The sequence below is a fragment of the Pipistrellus kuhlii genome, unplaced genomic scaffold (assembly GCF_014108245.1).
Source record: "Pipistrellus kuhlii isolate mPipKuh1 unplaced genomic scaffold, mPipKuh1.p scaffold_m20_p_7, whole genome shotgun sequence".
NCBI classification, from domain to species: Eukaryota; Metazoa; Chordata; class Mammalia; order Chiroptera; family Vespertilionidae; genus Pipistrellus; species Pipistrellus kuhlii.
Genome location: NW_023425573.1, coordinates 38,489,471 through 38,503,634, shown reverse-complemented (window position 1 = coordinate 38,503,634; position 14,164 = coordinate 38,489,471). Strand labels below are relative to the sequence as shown.

Here is a 14,164-nt window from a genome sequence, read left to right as displayed (position 1 = left end):
AGACCTGCATGCCTTAGGCCTGCTTGTTTTTTAAATGGAAGTGTGCCCCTTGGCAGAATCGGTATGAGAAGAAATCGTGGTGTAGAGGGGATGGGAACCGATATTCATTGTGTGCCTGGGCTGTGAGGAGTTTTACATGGGTTATCTCATCGAGTCCTTCCATCAGCTATGACAGGTTCATGGTAATGTTTCTGGTTTATTTTTGAGAAACTGGTTAAGAAATTCCTTCATTTATATTCATTCACTCAACAAATACTTATCGGAAGTCTGCTGTGTCTGAGGCCTTGGGGGAGAACATAGATGTGCCCCCTGCCCTCTGTGAGGCTGGAGTGGGACAGAGGAGAAAGGCATTGCCCGGCACACACTCACACAGCACATAGCCAGGCATTGCCTGGGCACACCGATGACAAAGAGTGAAGCAGGGGGAGAGAATAATGGGAGAGTCATATAAACGGGGGGTCAGGAAAGACACTCTGAGGAAGCCACATGTAAGTGCAGATGAATAGAAATTGGCAAGGCCACGTGGTTGAAAGCCCATTCCAGGCAGCAGGAGCCTTCAGGAGAACACTCTGTGCGCTTGAGGATCTGAAAGGAGCCAGGGGTTAGAGATGAATGGTGAGAGGGAGAGAGTGGGAACTGGGGCTGGAGAAGCAGGCAGGGCAGCTCATGAGAAGGCTCAGAAGTCTTGTTAGCAGCAGCAGAAGTTTGCAGAACTGGATGGAGCTCACATTTGCTTGGATCTTAAAGCTTGCATCCCCCAACTCTTCCAGCCTTGCCCTCTCTCATGCTCCGCCCCCTCTGACACATGGCACTGTCGTGTCCACCTCCACACTGTTTTCCAAGGGAGGCCAAAGCACCACTTTCATTATCCGCACCTGGGAACAGAGGGATGCTCTGTTATTCGATAATATAGAAAGCAATGAAAAGAATGGGACCTGGGTGAGGCCCCGTAGAACACACTGCAGGGAAAATGGAGTTCATCTTATGCAGAATGGAGAGATGATAGAAACCAAGAACGACTCAAAGGGCTCAAGGGATGCAGTGTCCCACAATGAACAGGAGCTTCCAAAACCACTCAGAGCTGTATTACTGCGATTCCCCAGATATATGCAATAGGTATACAGTATATTTTGAAGCAGAAAATGATAGAAATGATAATGAAGGGAGATGAAGAACGTAGGCAAAAACAATGTGTGTGGTCAGAAAAGCTGCAAGAGTTTGGAATGAATCAAAGTAGAAAGTCTGCAAAAGTCAAAGAATTGTTGAAACTAAGAAGTAGCCTTCTCCAGGCTGTTGAGTTCCATCACTGCACGAAACAGATAAAAGCCACTGCCCTGCATAGCTTCCATTCTCGGGTCCAATGTGTATGACTGTGGCAAAAGCTAGGGCACTGGGCTCCCACTGGCGGTTTCAGGTAGGATTGGAGTTAAGGACAGGTGAGTTCTGTATGGATGCTTCTAGAGACACTTGGTCAGGAAATGGCCTGAGAAATGCATAATGGCTTCAGAGTTTGAGAGGCCAAGCCGGAAACGAAAAGAATATCTCTAAAGTGGGAAGATCAGATATCTATTTGGGCCAGGAAAGTCTTTCTTTTCCCCTTAGTCCATCTGGGCTGCTGTAACAGAATACCATTGAGTGGCCTACAAGCAACATACATTTATTTCTCACATTTTTGGAAGCTAAAACATCTGAGATCAGGGTGCCAGCATGGTCAAACAAAGGCCTTTTTCTAGGTCCCAGACTTTTCATGTGTCTTAACATGTTGGAAGGACCTAGGGAGCTGTGGGATCTCTGATAAGAGCACTGATCCCATTCATGAGGCTCCACCCTCATGACCTCGTACCTCCCAAAGGCCCTGCCTCCTAATATCATCCCCTTGAATGTCAGGATTTTAACATATAAAGGGGGGGACGAGACATTCAGACCATAGCAACCCCTGACTCACTCCTCATGTCCCCTGCTGCTCTTCTACTCTCTGTGTAGAGCAAAGAAGCAAAAACAGAATGTTAGTAGTTTGTTCTAATGGGATGATAGCCATGGGCTACTGCTTTCTGGGAAATTACCCTTTATTTTAGATTTTTAAATGATAGATGCATCCTAATTCTGTATTATCAGTATTTAAGCACCTTGTTAGGATTTGCATGTTTCCATGATATGTATTACTGGCATTCTGGTTAGTTTTCGAAGAGCTGGGTTTGATCATTTTAATTCAGAATTACTATATTTCATATCCATCACCCTCTGAAGGCCCACATGGTTACTAAAATGTCGATCATCTGGTTTTCTTTCTGTGAACAAGGAGGCAATGGCTGTTTTGTCAATGTTCACAGTCATGTGTATACGTAGAGGGGCTGTCGTGGGCTCAGGCTTAGCAAAAAGAGAGGATTTGATTTGCGACAGCAGCTCCAGAGCACAGTATATTATGCCTCTCCATTAAGTAGCATTGACCTACTGTGTGTGTGTGTCTTGCTCTCAGCTTGAGTTTCCCCAGGAGGAGCTCGTGGCTAATTTAATTAGTTGAATATGCAGAGTGTGACTTAAATTATAATCATTCCATTAAGTCCCTCAATATCTCTGAGCCTTTTAGTGATATTAAAAGTATAGGTGTATTGAGTGGGCTTCAGCCAGAAATCCAAGTCTTTAATATCATTCATTGTAGGTAGTTAGAGACAGTTTAACCTCCAGGAAAAGTGTCTTTACCACCCCCTATGCTAGTCCCTTTCTCTTCCTCCTCCCCTGTTTAGGTCTCCTTGAGGGGCCCCATCAGGCTTGCCATCTACTTAATGGCTTATCCTTTCCTTGTTTTCCCATCAAAACCGTTCTCCATGCAGCAGCCAGAATATTCTTTTAAAAACACTCATCTGTTCTTGTCACTTCTCCTCTTAAATTGCTTCCCAATGTACTGCGATGACCTTCGAAATGCTCATATGACCTGCAGGTCCTTCCTGTCAGACCCCTACTTGGCCCAGGCCTCATGCCATCCCTCTCCCCACCCCCCTGTCCTGATTCTCCTGCTAGACTGGCCTTCTTTGTCTCAGCACCACAAGGGTTCCCTCTCTACCTGGAAGGCTGGTTCTCCCTGCCCCATCCCTCACCCCCAGCCTCCTCAGCCTCAGTTCCATGCCATCCCTTCGACCCCCAAATCTGAATTTGCCCCACTCTCCACACCAAGCCACGTTTTCACTGCACTCTGTACTTTCTCCTTTCAAGCTCCTGAGATGATTGTTTGTGTGAGGATGGGTGGGGGTGCCTGTGGGGACCCAACTCTGAGGACCCTGCTATGAGCACCTTGCTGTACCTCCCCTATCACTTTGACACATGTTGTGAACTGGGTTTTAATACATTGGGAGAACCTAGTAAAGATGTAACTAATGGGACATTATGGTAAGACAGCCTCATATTCCTGGAACAGTGCTCTCTACTCTTCCCTAATCCTGGACACTGACACAATGGACTCCCATAGCGTCACCTCGTTCTGAGTATATATCCCCCACAACTGTTCACACAGGTCCTATCAATCATCCTCATGCCTTCCTGTTTGTTTTTATATCTCATCCTCACAATGGTCCCTAAATATGGGTGTTATTCCAGGTCCCTTAGCCAAGAAACAGAGATAAAAACTGACAAGTTCATATAAGACCCCATTCTTGTGTGAGTCCAATGTCTGCATGCTTTCCATAGCATCAGAGGTTCTTGGTTTTTTTCATGAAAGTTCCCTGAATGCAGATGAAATCAATACATTATGCCCGGATCTAGACCCTTTGTAGCTAGACATAGCCAGCCGCATGCTCAACATGTCTTTGAAGTCTCATGCTTTAATCTTTAAAATGTATGCAAATTTAGCTTTCTACTTCATAATGTAAAAGTATAAACTACTTGACATAGAATAAAATTTAAGCTCCAGGAAGAGGGCCTGTTAACCCCTCTCGCATTCCCGCCTGCCCTGCTGGCAGCCACTCCGGGGGTCTGCACACTTCAGTGTGAGGAGGTGAGCGCTGGGGTGCATCTCAGTTAAATCCTTCACACACGTGGTTTTTTGGATAAACCTTTCAGGTATGAAACAACCTTCACAAGGCCAATCCACAACCATAGATGCCTTCCTTCCGGAGAATAGTAGCTAATACTTCCTAGGGAAATCCTAAACTGGTCTTTGCTGATTCTTTATAGAGATCTTTGAGTGACCTTTGTCTGGCTGGAAGTCTAAGGATTATTTAATTTTGTGGTTTATAAACTTTTTTTTTTTAAAGCAAAAGTCATCTTTCAAATGAAATAGTTCTTGGAATTCTATAAAACAGGTAAAAGTGAAAATGCCCTAGTAGCCATAGGGGCCCTTGCCTGAGGAAATTTGGGGTTCTGCTGAAGAACAAGGTTTCAAACCCCTGGATCAAATTTGGAGATTGAAGCCAGAGAGCTTGGAGGATGTGCTGGAGGTGACTCAGCGGATTAGTGGCAAAGCCCAGAGTAGACCCTAAGAATGAAGCTGACCAAATGCTTCCAAGAGCCTTGAAACCCTTGTGGTTTTCCTGTCCTGTGAATACTGTTTCCTAACAGACCGCAGAGGTCCTGGAGGGGTAGGGAGTAGGAGTCCTCCGGCCAGGGGCCTTCCACGTGTGGATCAGTGTCTGTTAAAGGCATAGCTCTTTTTCAGTGCATATGGCAATTTAAGAATGATTGAGTTAGGCCATGGAATCTATTGTGGCGTTAGAGTGTGTTGGAATCCAGGGAAAGGCTTTGCAAGAGAACATCAACCAGGGCTCCCAAAGAGGACATTATCAAGGGATTCAGCCAGGTCAATACACAGCCCAGTGGCTGGGGAGGGGAGATGTGTAGGGGTGACATTAAGTAAACACCATAAAAATGTGCTGGGTTTGAAAAACTACTGACCTCAGACTTAGGCTGGTCTTGTGTTGACTTTCATGTGGGTGCCTCCATCATGGCCTTGGCTAATTCCCTTTAGTTTCATTCTGGTTCTCAGGATGCTTGAAGTGGTTTTAAACTTCTTTGGCTTTTAAACTCCATGGTTTAGATTTACTGATACAGTCTTCTCTCATTTTTCAATTAATCACTTCAGTATCAATAAACCCTATTGTAATTTTCCCATCGTTGGAGCATTTTATAGTTGAAGGGAGTTATTCCCACTCCCACATGTTAAATGTATCTTCTCAATCTCCTGCTGCCACTTTCCCTCACTGTCAGGCCTCACTGTCAGGGCACTGCAGGCCAACCCCCCAGTCCAGCCTCTGGGCAGACAGTCACTGTGGGTGATCCCACTGCCTCAGTGTTGGCTCAGCCAAGGACCAACAGTGAAAACGGAGTCTCTCTTCCACTGGGCCCTCAGCCACCCAGATCTCTTTCTCAGAGGCAGTCATTGTCACTGCTTTCTTGTATATTCATTTGTGCATTTACAAGTCTTTTTGGATGTTCACAAACACACATCTATTCTCTTATCTCCACAAAATGGTAGCATACGCTACACACAGTGCTGTAGTTAGCTTTTTAAAAATGTAACAATATATCATAGCATTCATTCCACATCAGCACCCATAGTGGTACTTTGTACTTTTTCATGGCTGCATAATATTCCAATATCATCTATCAGGGCGGGGGGGGGGGGGAACCATCTTAATCTACTTCTCAAGGAGTAACCCCGATGTCATTTCCTCTAAGGACATTTGGGTTGTTTCCTCATTGTGGTTTTATTTGCTACTAGAGGCCTCGTGCATGAAAGTCGTGCACTGGAAGGGGTTCCCTCAGCCCAGCCTGTGCCCTTTTGCAGTTTGGGAGCCCTCGAGGGAGTGGGTCTAAGCCATCATAGGACATCCTTACTACTGCTGCGGAGGCTGGAGAGGCTCCTGCCACCGCTGCTGTGCTCGCCAGCCGTGAGCCCGGCTTCTGGCTGAGCGGTGCTCCACTGTGGGAGCCCACTGAACACCAGGGGGCAGGCCCTGCATTGAGCATCTGCCCCCTGGTGGTCAGTGTGTATCATAGTGATGGGTCATTTCGCCATTTGGTTGATTTGCATGTAAGTCTTTTATTATACAGGGTTACAAACAGATAGGCGTGTTTGCATTTGTATTAAAAAGGCTCTATGTCTGCCCTCTAAGGGAGGTTCCTTGCTCAATCAAAGAAAATACACATTTTAAAATATGACAGAAACTTCCAATTGCCTTCCACTAAGATTGTTTCATTTTCTACTCCAATAAGCAATATGCCAGTATGAGAGAATCTGTTTCCCCCACTCTCGCTAATAGTGTGTTTAGCCAATGTTTTGAAACTTCTCCAAATCTGACAAGTAAAACAGGATATTGCGCTATAGAGCTAATGTGCCTTTCTGTCATGGGTCAGGTTCAGCATCTTTTCAGTTGATACGTTCTTCATAGGCCGCTTTTTAACTGGAGCTTGAAGATGAACTGCTGCCTAAAGATCAAGCAATATGCAACTAACGTAGACATTGCAATTTTCTGGTGTAGCTTTTATGCCAGTGAGCTGTTTTTATCCTAATGAATATAGGGTGTGCTGCAGGGTGCTGCATGAGGGATTAGTTTCCTGCTTTAGTGAATGTTTATTAAAACGTGCCTCATCAATTTTAAAAGGTGGACTTTTTTATGTATAGACATAAACATTTCAATCCTGGTTTTTGCAATCTCCACTACACTTGAAGTTGTTATATGGCAACCAATGTTGTCTTTTCAGATGTAGTACTTCTTAGATTCAATTCAGCTGTGCCATTTATGAAACAGAAATTTGAGTATTAAGTGGGTATGATGGAGATGCTACGTTTCTTCATTGCGATAGTGGTATTGTGGTTTTCTTTAGGGAAAAAGAAGACTTCTCTTAGAGATTCGTACTGAAATATTTATGGGTGACATGATACATCTGGGACTTGCTTCAAAATAATTCTGGAAGGGGCGAGTGATAGCAGTGTAGATTAAATAACATTAATCATAAGTTAATCATCATTGAGCCTGAATGTTAGTTAGGTATGTGGTATTCTGTTTTTATCTATGTTTGAAATTTTCCATAAGAATTCTAAAATTCAGCGGACAAGTGATAAGTTTGTGTTATGTGCAAGCCATGGTGTCCCATGCGACAGGACACAGGTCTTCACAAGCTCCAGAGGCCTGTCAGCTTGTTCTCTGCAGGGAGCCCAGGGCCAAGGACACTGCGTGTGGAAGGTGCTCAATGTACCTGAGCTCCAGCCCCGACTCTGCCCCCAGAGGCTGCTCTGCTTCCTGTTTCCGGGAGCGGCAGCCCTGACGATGTGCTCCGTGAGTGAGCTGCAGACCACGTGCTGTGGAGTTGGAGGAAGACAAGTCCCATTCCTTCAGGGTCAGGAAGGTGCTTCCGTGGAGTTCGTGAGCTTTGATATTGAAGTGCCTGAGACAAAGAACATCACCTGCATCCAAAACATTTCTAAGCAAAGCAAAATTACTCCTCTACTTTAACATGAATGATTTCTTTTAGGAACCCAGTAGGGAGTTGCTAACAGTTAGAGGAATAACTCAAAAGGCTGGGTATATGTGTGTGTGTGTGTGTGTGTGTGTGTGTGTGTGTGTGGAGGTGGGGGGGGGGTAGAATGGGGGAAGTTGTTACAAAATCTTCTTAGAACATATCCCCATCCCCATCCCCATCTCCTCCTTTTGAGCCTGTTTTGTTCTGGGTCCAGCATCATGCCATGCTAAGAAATGAATTTAATCAATGCTCTCCAGTAATCTAAGAGTAGATAGTGTCGGAATCAGAATTGGGAGGTTATCAAAGGAAGTGTCAGGAATTCAGGGTGCAAGATGGGTCCTGTGAGCATGTATGAGTGATTCCTTAGCTCAGAAGCAGAGGGATTCATGGTTTTTAATGTTTGCATGCAGGTGTTGGTATAGTTGCCTCAGAATGAGAGCAAAAATGGATTAAGAAATAAAAACTAGTCACATCTTGACTGGAAGAAGGCTCTTTTGAGAAATCATCAATGTTACAAACACCATTCAGATATACCCAATGGGCCAGATGGTTGCTCGAATATTGTGTGTTGCCAGCTGCCCATTGCTACAGATGAAGCCTTTCCTGCTGACGTTTGTGTAAACCCCCAGCACATTATAGAGGGTTGATTCTTTTTGATGCTGCTTAACATTTGTGTCATCGTAATTAGAAACCATAAATATACATGACACCATGCGATAGCTAAAATCTCCCAGCTTTCACTCTGTATTACTACCTGACAAGAGAGGATGTCTAATAATCACTTTCCATTCTTTGTAAATGCCACTTCCCTCTCACAGGATGCTCTAGATTGCTTTATGCTCTCCAAGCCTGCTCTCTTCAAAACCGCGCAGACCTTGAGGGCCACTATATATGCCTGAGCCTCATGTTGCCTGGACCACAAGTCAGGGGATACGATTCAGGGGGATCCAAACAGTTCTATTGGATAACATACCACCCGTTCCTCGGAGGTCACAAAGCTCCCCACAGGCAGGTGGACGATGTGAAAGGAAGTGGGCAAACAGAAGCAAATCAGCTTCTTTCAGCCCAGATCTTTTCTAAGGATGCCTTTCTTTTTTGCTTTGAAAGAAAGCAGATTCAGTGTCATTCACCTTGTATCTGCACCTGTCAAAAACCGAGTGTCTTTCTCTTCCACCAAAACGTGTGTTTGCTGGAGTGAGAAGCAGGGCAGGAGGTGGAGGGGAGGGTAAAGGCCCGCACAATTTGGATACTTGATCACAAATACATAAATGACCTGGGATAGAACCCCCTCCCAGGCAGGGGCGTGCTCTGCCATATCCGGAAGGCCTCTTTAGAACACAGCATCCTTGTTTTAGGCCACGGGTCTCAGGCAGCACGTTTCAGGCTCTATAAACACAAGACTCCGATGTTCCCTGATGACTGATGTTTCTGCTTTTCAACATGTAAATAGACGAGTGCTCCAAGTGAGTAAGTATCTGTGCATTGAGTTTACAATCTTGTCTTTCAGAAATATCGTCAGTACATGGCAGGACTTCTGGCTCCTCCTTATGGTGTTATGGAAACGGGCTCTAACAATGACAGTAAGTGAAATATGTGAACATTTTGCATCTAAAAATGTAGCGGGGTGGTGTGTGTTTTCATCTGACAAAAAAATATGTCCTTCACCAGCTTGGCAGGCTCCGTTCCCAGACGCTGGTGGATAAACAGACCTGCCAGCCCACATGGGTTATGCTTTACATTGTGACTGCAGGATTATGTTATGGCTTTGGCTGATGCCCTGGAGCTTCAGCGTACTTAGAATGCTTTCTCAGAATCTCTTCATTTTAGAGCAAACTCCAGTGTTGTTTCTGCACTCCTTTAAAAATAGGATTCATGAACTGTGCTTACCCTGGTCACTTCTGCACTCCTGAGAGCCCCACCTCTTGCTCATGTGGATGTTATTAATCAAGGAGAGAAGCAGCACGAGTCCTTCCTATTCTCAAATCACAACCTCTCCAAACTCCAGGCCCTTCATAAGAGACCAGTCCCTGCCTGCTCAGAAAAGGAAGGAAGTTTTTCCTCTGTGATCTGATTCTCTAGGAGTGCCCACTAGACTAGACTCAAAGAAACCCCGTGTCCTGAATCTGTTTATCTGTTTTTCTGTTTAGCACTCGTTACCGACCCTGGGGGAAGGTTGTTGCGTCTCTCAGCTCCCTTGCTTGGCTCCTGCACATTCACATGTGACCAGGTACCAAGTACTGGGGTGTGAGGCTGTGACGGAGCAGGCAGCACTTCCACTCTGAGCACCTGCAGGGCCCACAGGTCCACACAGTCAAGGACCCTGCCATTGAATCTTGTTTTTATGTCTTAAATGTCCCTTAACTGTGAACAGTCCTTTCCCTTCTTTATCCAGTGCAGAATCACTCTGTTGCTCAAAACCATTGAGTGATTGTCCATCACTCGCCATGGAAGGTGAATTCCAAGGCTGCTAATGCCTTAACCCAGCATGTTTAACTCTTTTGCTCAGAAAACTGAGATGTCCCTGGAAACAGCCACTGCCCTGCTCAGTCATGACTTGGAGGCAAACAGGAGTTTGCTTTTCCCCCCAGTGGAAGATGTGTTCTGGTTGGTTCCATGTGCAACCTGCCCCTAGGTCCAAATCCCCAGAGCAGTATGAGGTGACTTGAAATGTAAAACTACAAACGTGCCACTTACACTGATGTCTCTGTCTAACCTTCTGAGTGCTCTGGTGCCCAAGGCAGAGGAATCAGAAGCCCACATGGTGTAAATGAGTCAGGGATACATTTTACCTCTGGGAACGGAAAGCATCTGGTAGAGAAGCAAAATCAGCATGAGGTTGTGCTGTCCGGTACTAGTCCTGCTCCTGATTCACTGATTTATTTATATACAGATTTGATAGGTGCTGCTCTTCTTCTGAGCAGTAATATGTAGTTGTTGTTTTTAAACACCAAAATTTTACTTGGTTTGATTCAGCAAGGGATTTCAGTTCCATTTTACAGGTTGATCTTACAACTCATGGTCTCTCTCTCCTTTTCCTTTTCTAGGGATTCCTGACAAGGAGAATGTGAGTAGCTACTCTCTCTGCCTAGCTTCTAAAAACTGTCAAAAGGTAAAAAATAATCATGGTAACCTCACCAGCAAAGAGAGCTCTTTATTCACATTCAACAGAGCAATAAATATCGTTCTAATCTTATTCTGGCATCTTTGGTGGGTCACTCTGAAGTATAAAGGGGAAAAAGGTCAATTGCTATGACATGGTCATCACATGTCCTTGGCATTAAGGAGTCTGAACAAAGGTCATTTCAGGGGCAAACAGTCCAAGTACTAAATGTTTTCCTTTTCCCATGATGCATGCATAGCGGTAGGACAAATCATCAGTTTAACAGCCTAAAGAAAATGTGTTGTTTTTCCTTAGTAGGAATACAAAATTTGAAATTCAGGGTCAGAGGAGGAATGTGCCTAATTGGATCCAAGTACATTAAAGTCATTATTTCTCTTTGGAAGTTGAAAATAATTAATTGCTGTAGCTGTTTATGGAAACAGGTAGAAGGTTTAGGACAAACCTTTCCTAAGAAACAGTACCAAGTGTGCGTTCTAAGGATGGTAGTGGTGTAGTGGCATCATCCTTACATGTAAATAATCAATAATGATGTTGATTATATTAACTGGAATCTGGATTTAGACAACGATGTGGAAGGGTTCCTGATGGAAGCAGGTAGAGTGATTCAGTGGTGCTCAGTGGCTCTCAGATGGATCATCTTGCCATTGTGTTCCTTGACTGCTGTACCCAAGTGACAATGCTACAGAATTGTCACCCTGTTCTTTCCCTGTTCGGTCCTATGTCTACAGGCTAAGGCATGGTCTTAGTTAAATTCCCATGATTCCTGTGTTCCTTTTCAGAGATCTGACTCTAGCTTTCTTTAGATCTCCCTCTTTTCATAATCTTGGTTGTAAAGGGCTGGGTGGGAACTCTGGCCCACTGCTGTACTGCTACAGATTTGGGTTCAAGATCAAGCATTGTTACTTCAAATTTTACACCAAAATTTTACATGGTTTGTTTAACAAAAAGTTTTATATAGTTCCTTCCTGTGGTGCTCCGGGCAAGCTACTTGAGTTCTCTAAACACCACTGCCTCATCTTCAAAACGTGGAAGTTAGTCCTGACCACCCTAAAAGGCCATGAGGAATACTGAATGAGATAGTCTGTGGGAAGCATAGATATTTACAGTGGAACTCAGTAAATGTTAGGCCTATTATTATAATTATTCGTTTCTCAAGCTCCTCTCATTTTCTAGCTATCCCTCCTTCTCTGAAAATGTCCTAGCTTTTATAAAGTAACTGTCTTTTTTCCTTTATGACTCTCCTTAAAATGCCTTTCTTTCATGAGCCTTTCCATTGATCATTTGCTATTTTAAAATAAATTGCTTTAGACACCGACAACAGAATGGTGATGACTAGAGGGGAAAGGTGTGTGTGTAGGGGGGGGAGAAGGTAGGAGAGGTGTGGGGGATAAATGGTGATGGAAGGAGACTTGACCTGGGGTGATGAACACACAATACAACATACAGATGATGTATTATAGAAATGTACATCTGAAACCTACATAATTTTATTAACCAGTGTCACCCCAATAAATTGAACTTTTTAAAAATCTGTGTGTGTTGGGGAAAGCTCTAGACCACATGTGTCAAACACAAGGCCCGCGGGCCAAATCCGTCCCGCCAGGCCTTGCAATGTGGCCCGCACCGCGCTGTCATCACTGCACTCCGCTGCGTTTCCATCACAATGACAGTTTATGACTGTTCAGTAAACCATTCTGCCTGCGATTTAGGCTGGATTTTAGATTTTGGCCCCTTCTCTGATTGAGTTCGACACCCCTACTCTAGACAATCAGGCTACCGGGCCTTCAGAGCTCAAAGTAACATACTAGTTCTGCACACCATTTTGGACCCACATGTCTCAAAGCACCCATAACAAAAAACACACAGGTCCTTAGCCAAGTAAAGATGATAAAAGGGCCTGCTGCTTCCTCCCCCAGGGACTCTCAGGGATGAGGGGAGCGTACAGAATGGCCACACCCCAGGGAGTTTAACATGTTCTAAGCTTCAAAAGGAAGCTCTGTCTCTCTGAGGCCCCAGTTGACCTTTCGTTGGGACCTCCCTGCAGTGGGAGGACAGGCACATGGTTCTAAGCAGAAAGCCTACCAGTTGTCACCATGTAGCTCACTTTGGGACAAAATAGGGATTTGAAGTTGGCAGGAAGTTTGGCACAGTGATTTAGGGGGTGGCCAGGCGGTCTCCCCTGCATTAGTTGTGGTGTCTGCTTAATTGTATTTGTTTGGGCCATCCTGTGTCCAATCCTCTGGCAACTGGACAAGCACACGTTTTCCCTATCAGCAAACAGAGTGGATGTAATGTCATCCTGTGCTCTTAGGAAATCTCCCCAGAGCCTTTGGTCAGAGGAAAGCAAATGAGATGAAAGACATTGGTGAGCAGAGTTGAAGCTCCTAGAAAGATAAAAAGAAGCTTAAGATCCTTAAAGTGGTGCTAATTGAACTTTTTCTTTTGGAAGAGACTAGCTGTGTTGTGATGGTTTCTTTAATCCTTTACGTTCTTTAACTACATGCTGGGCAATATTATATTCCCTTTATGTTTCTAAATAGCAATAACATGCCTGTGACTGAAATAAAAGCACTTAGATTATTGTTTCAGTGTCCAAACAGTCTTTGTGGAAAGAATATATTCTCCTTTCCAGCTTCTACTCTCGATTTTGTTAATCACCATGTTTAACTTTTAATCAAGTATTGAGATGTCAGTAAGAGGTGTTTTCACCTGCCTTGCCAGCTATATTTTCTTTCCAGACCCAGGCTTACCTTGCATAAAAAGAACTTTCTCTTCATAAATTGCACTTTTGTAGAAACAAATGGACTGGCAGTTAATTTGCAAGAGTATTTTCTTGACTACTTACTGTAATTGGTAGGGATTTTTAACTTTAGGTACTGGAACCTATAAAATAATTGATGAAAATATTAGAAAAATGACCACTGACCAACCAAGGCAAGAAAGACTACTTTGGTAAGGGTGTAATTATTTGTTGCTATTAGGTTTATAAAGAAATTATTTTCTTTGATTTAAGTTGTATTTTTTTTTCTGTCTTCTATATGTGCCATATCTGACTGATTATGTTTAACACAGAAGCTAAAAAAAAAAAAATCACAAAAGAAAGCTTTATAGTTGAATATTACTCTTGTCCTTTGAAGGAATGAGCTTGCCTATAATTTCTTGCTACTTATGTAGATTTTGCTGCTTACTATGCTCTGTATCCTTCTGAGAGACAACTGCTATGGAATTTTGTAGTCTTAGAAGTTTATAGTTTTTTTTTTCCTAAGTGTGCAAGAAGCTGGAAAATAGACTCAGGAATAAATTACACAATAATCCCATTTCCTGACTTATAAAATCTTGTTTCCAAAAAGATCATTTGAGATCTTCATTTTTAAGGCAGTTGTAGTATTGGTAGTGTTGCTAGCAAGTTTCTTGCTAAGTATGGAAGCATACTTTCCCAGCAAAGAACACAGAGATCAAAGGTTTCCAAAACTCTGGAAGAACTGACACTAGCTATTAATAATAAGAAGGTGGGGGGGGGGGGTCTTATAAAACTATTTGTAGGTCTAGTTTTAAAAACTTGACTTAATTCTGGCCACAGTAGCTCAGTGG

General features: G+C 43.8%; 1 protein-coding gene across 8 annotated transcripts in view; it reads left to right on the top strand.

Moving 5' to 3' along the window:
- RAPGEF4 (Rap guanine nucleotide exchange factor 4) overlaps positions 1–14,164 on the top strand; it is a 249,197-nt gene that overhangs the window by 130,160 nt on the left and 104,873 nt on the right. For all 8 annotated transcript variants that reach the window (XM_036421380.2, XM_036421379.2, XM_036421384.2 and 5 more), the window contains 2 exons: positions 8,960–9,032; positions 10,497–10,516. In XM_036421380.2, the coding sequence (XP_036277273.1) occupies positions 8,960–9,032; positions 10,497–10,516 (93 nt within the window). The remainder of the gene's footprint in view (positions 1–8,959; positions 9,033–10,496; positions 10,517–14,164) is intronic.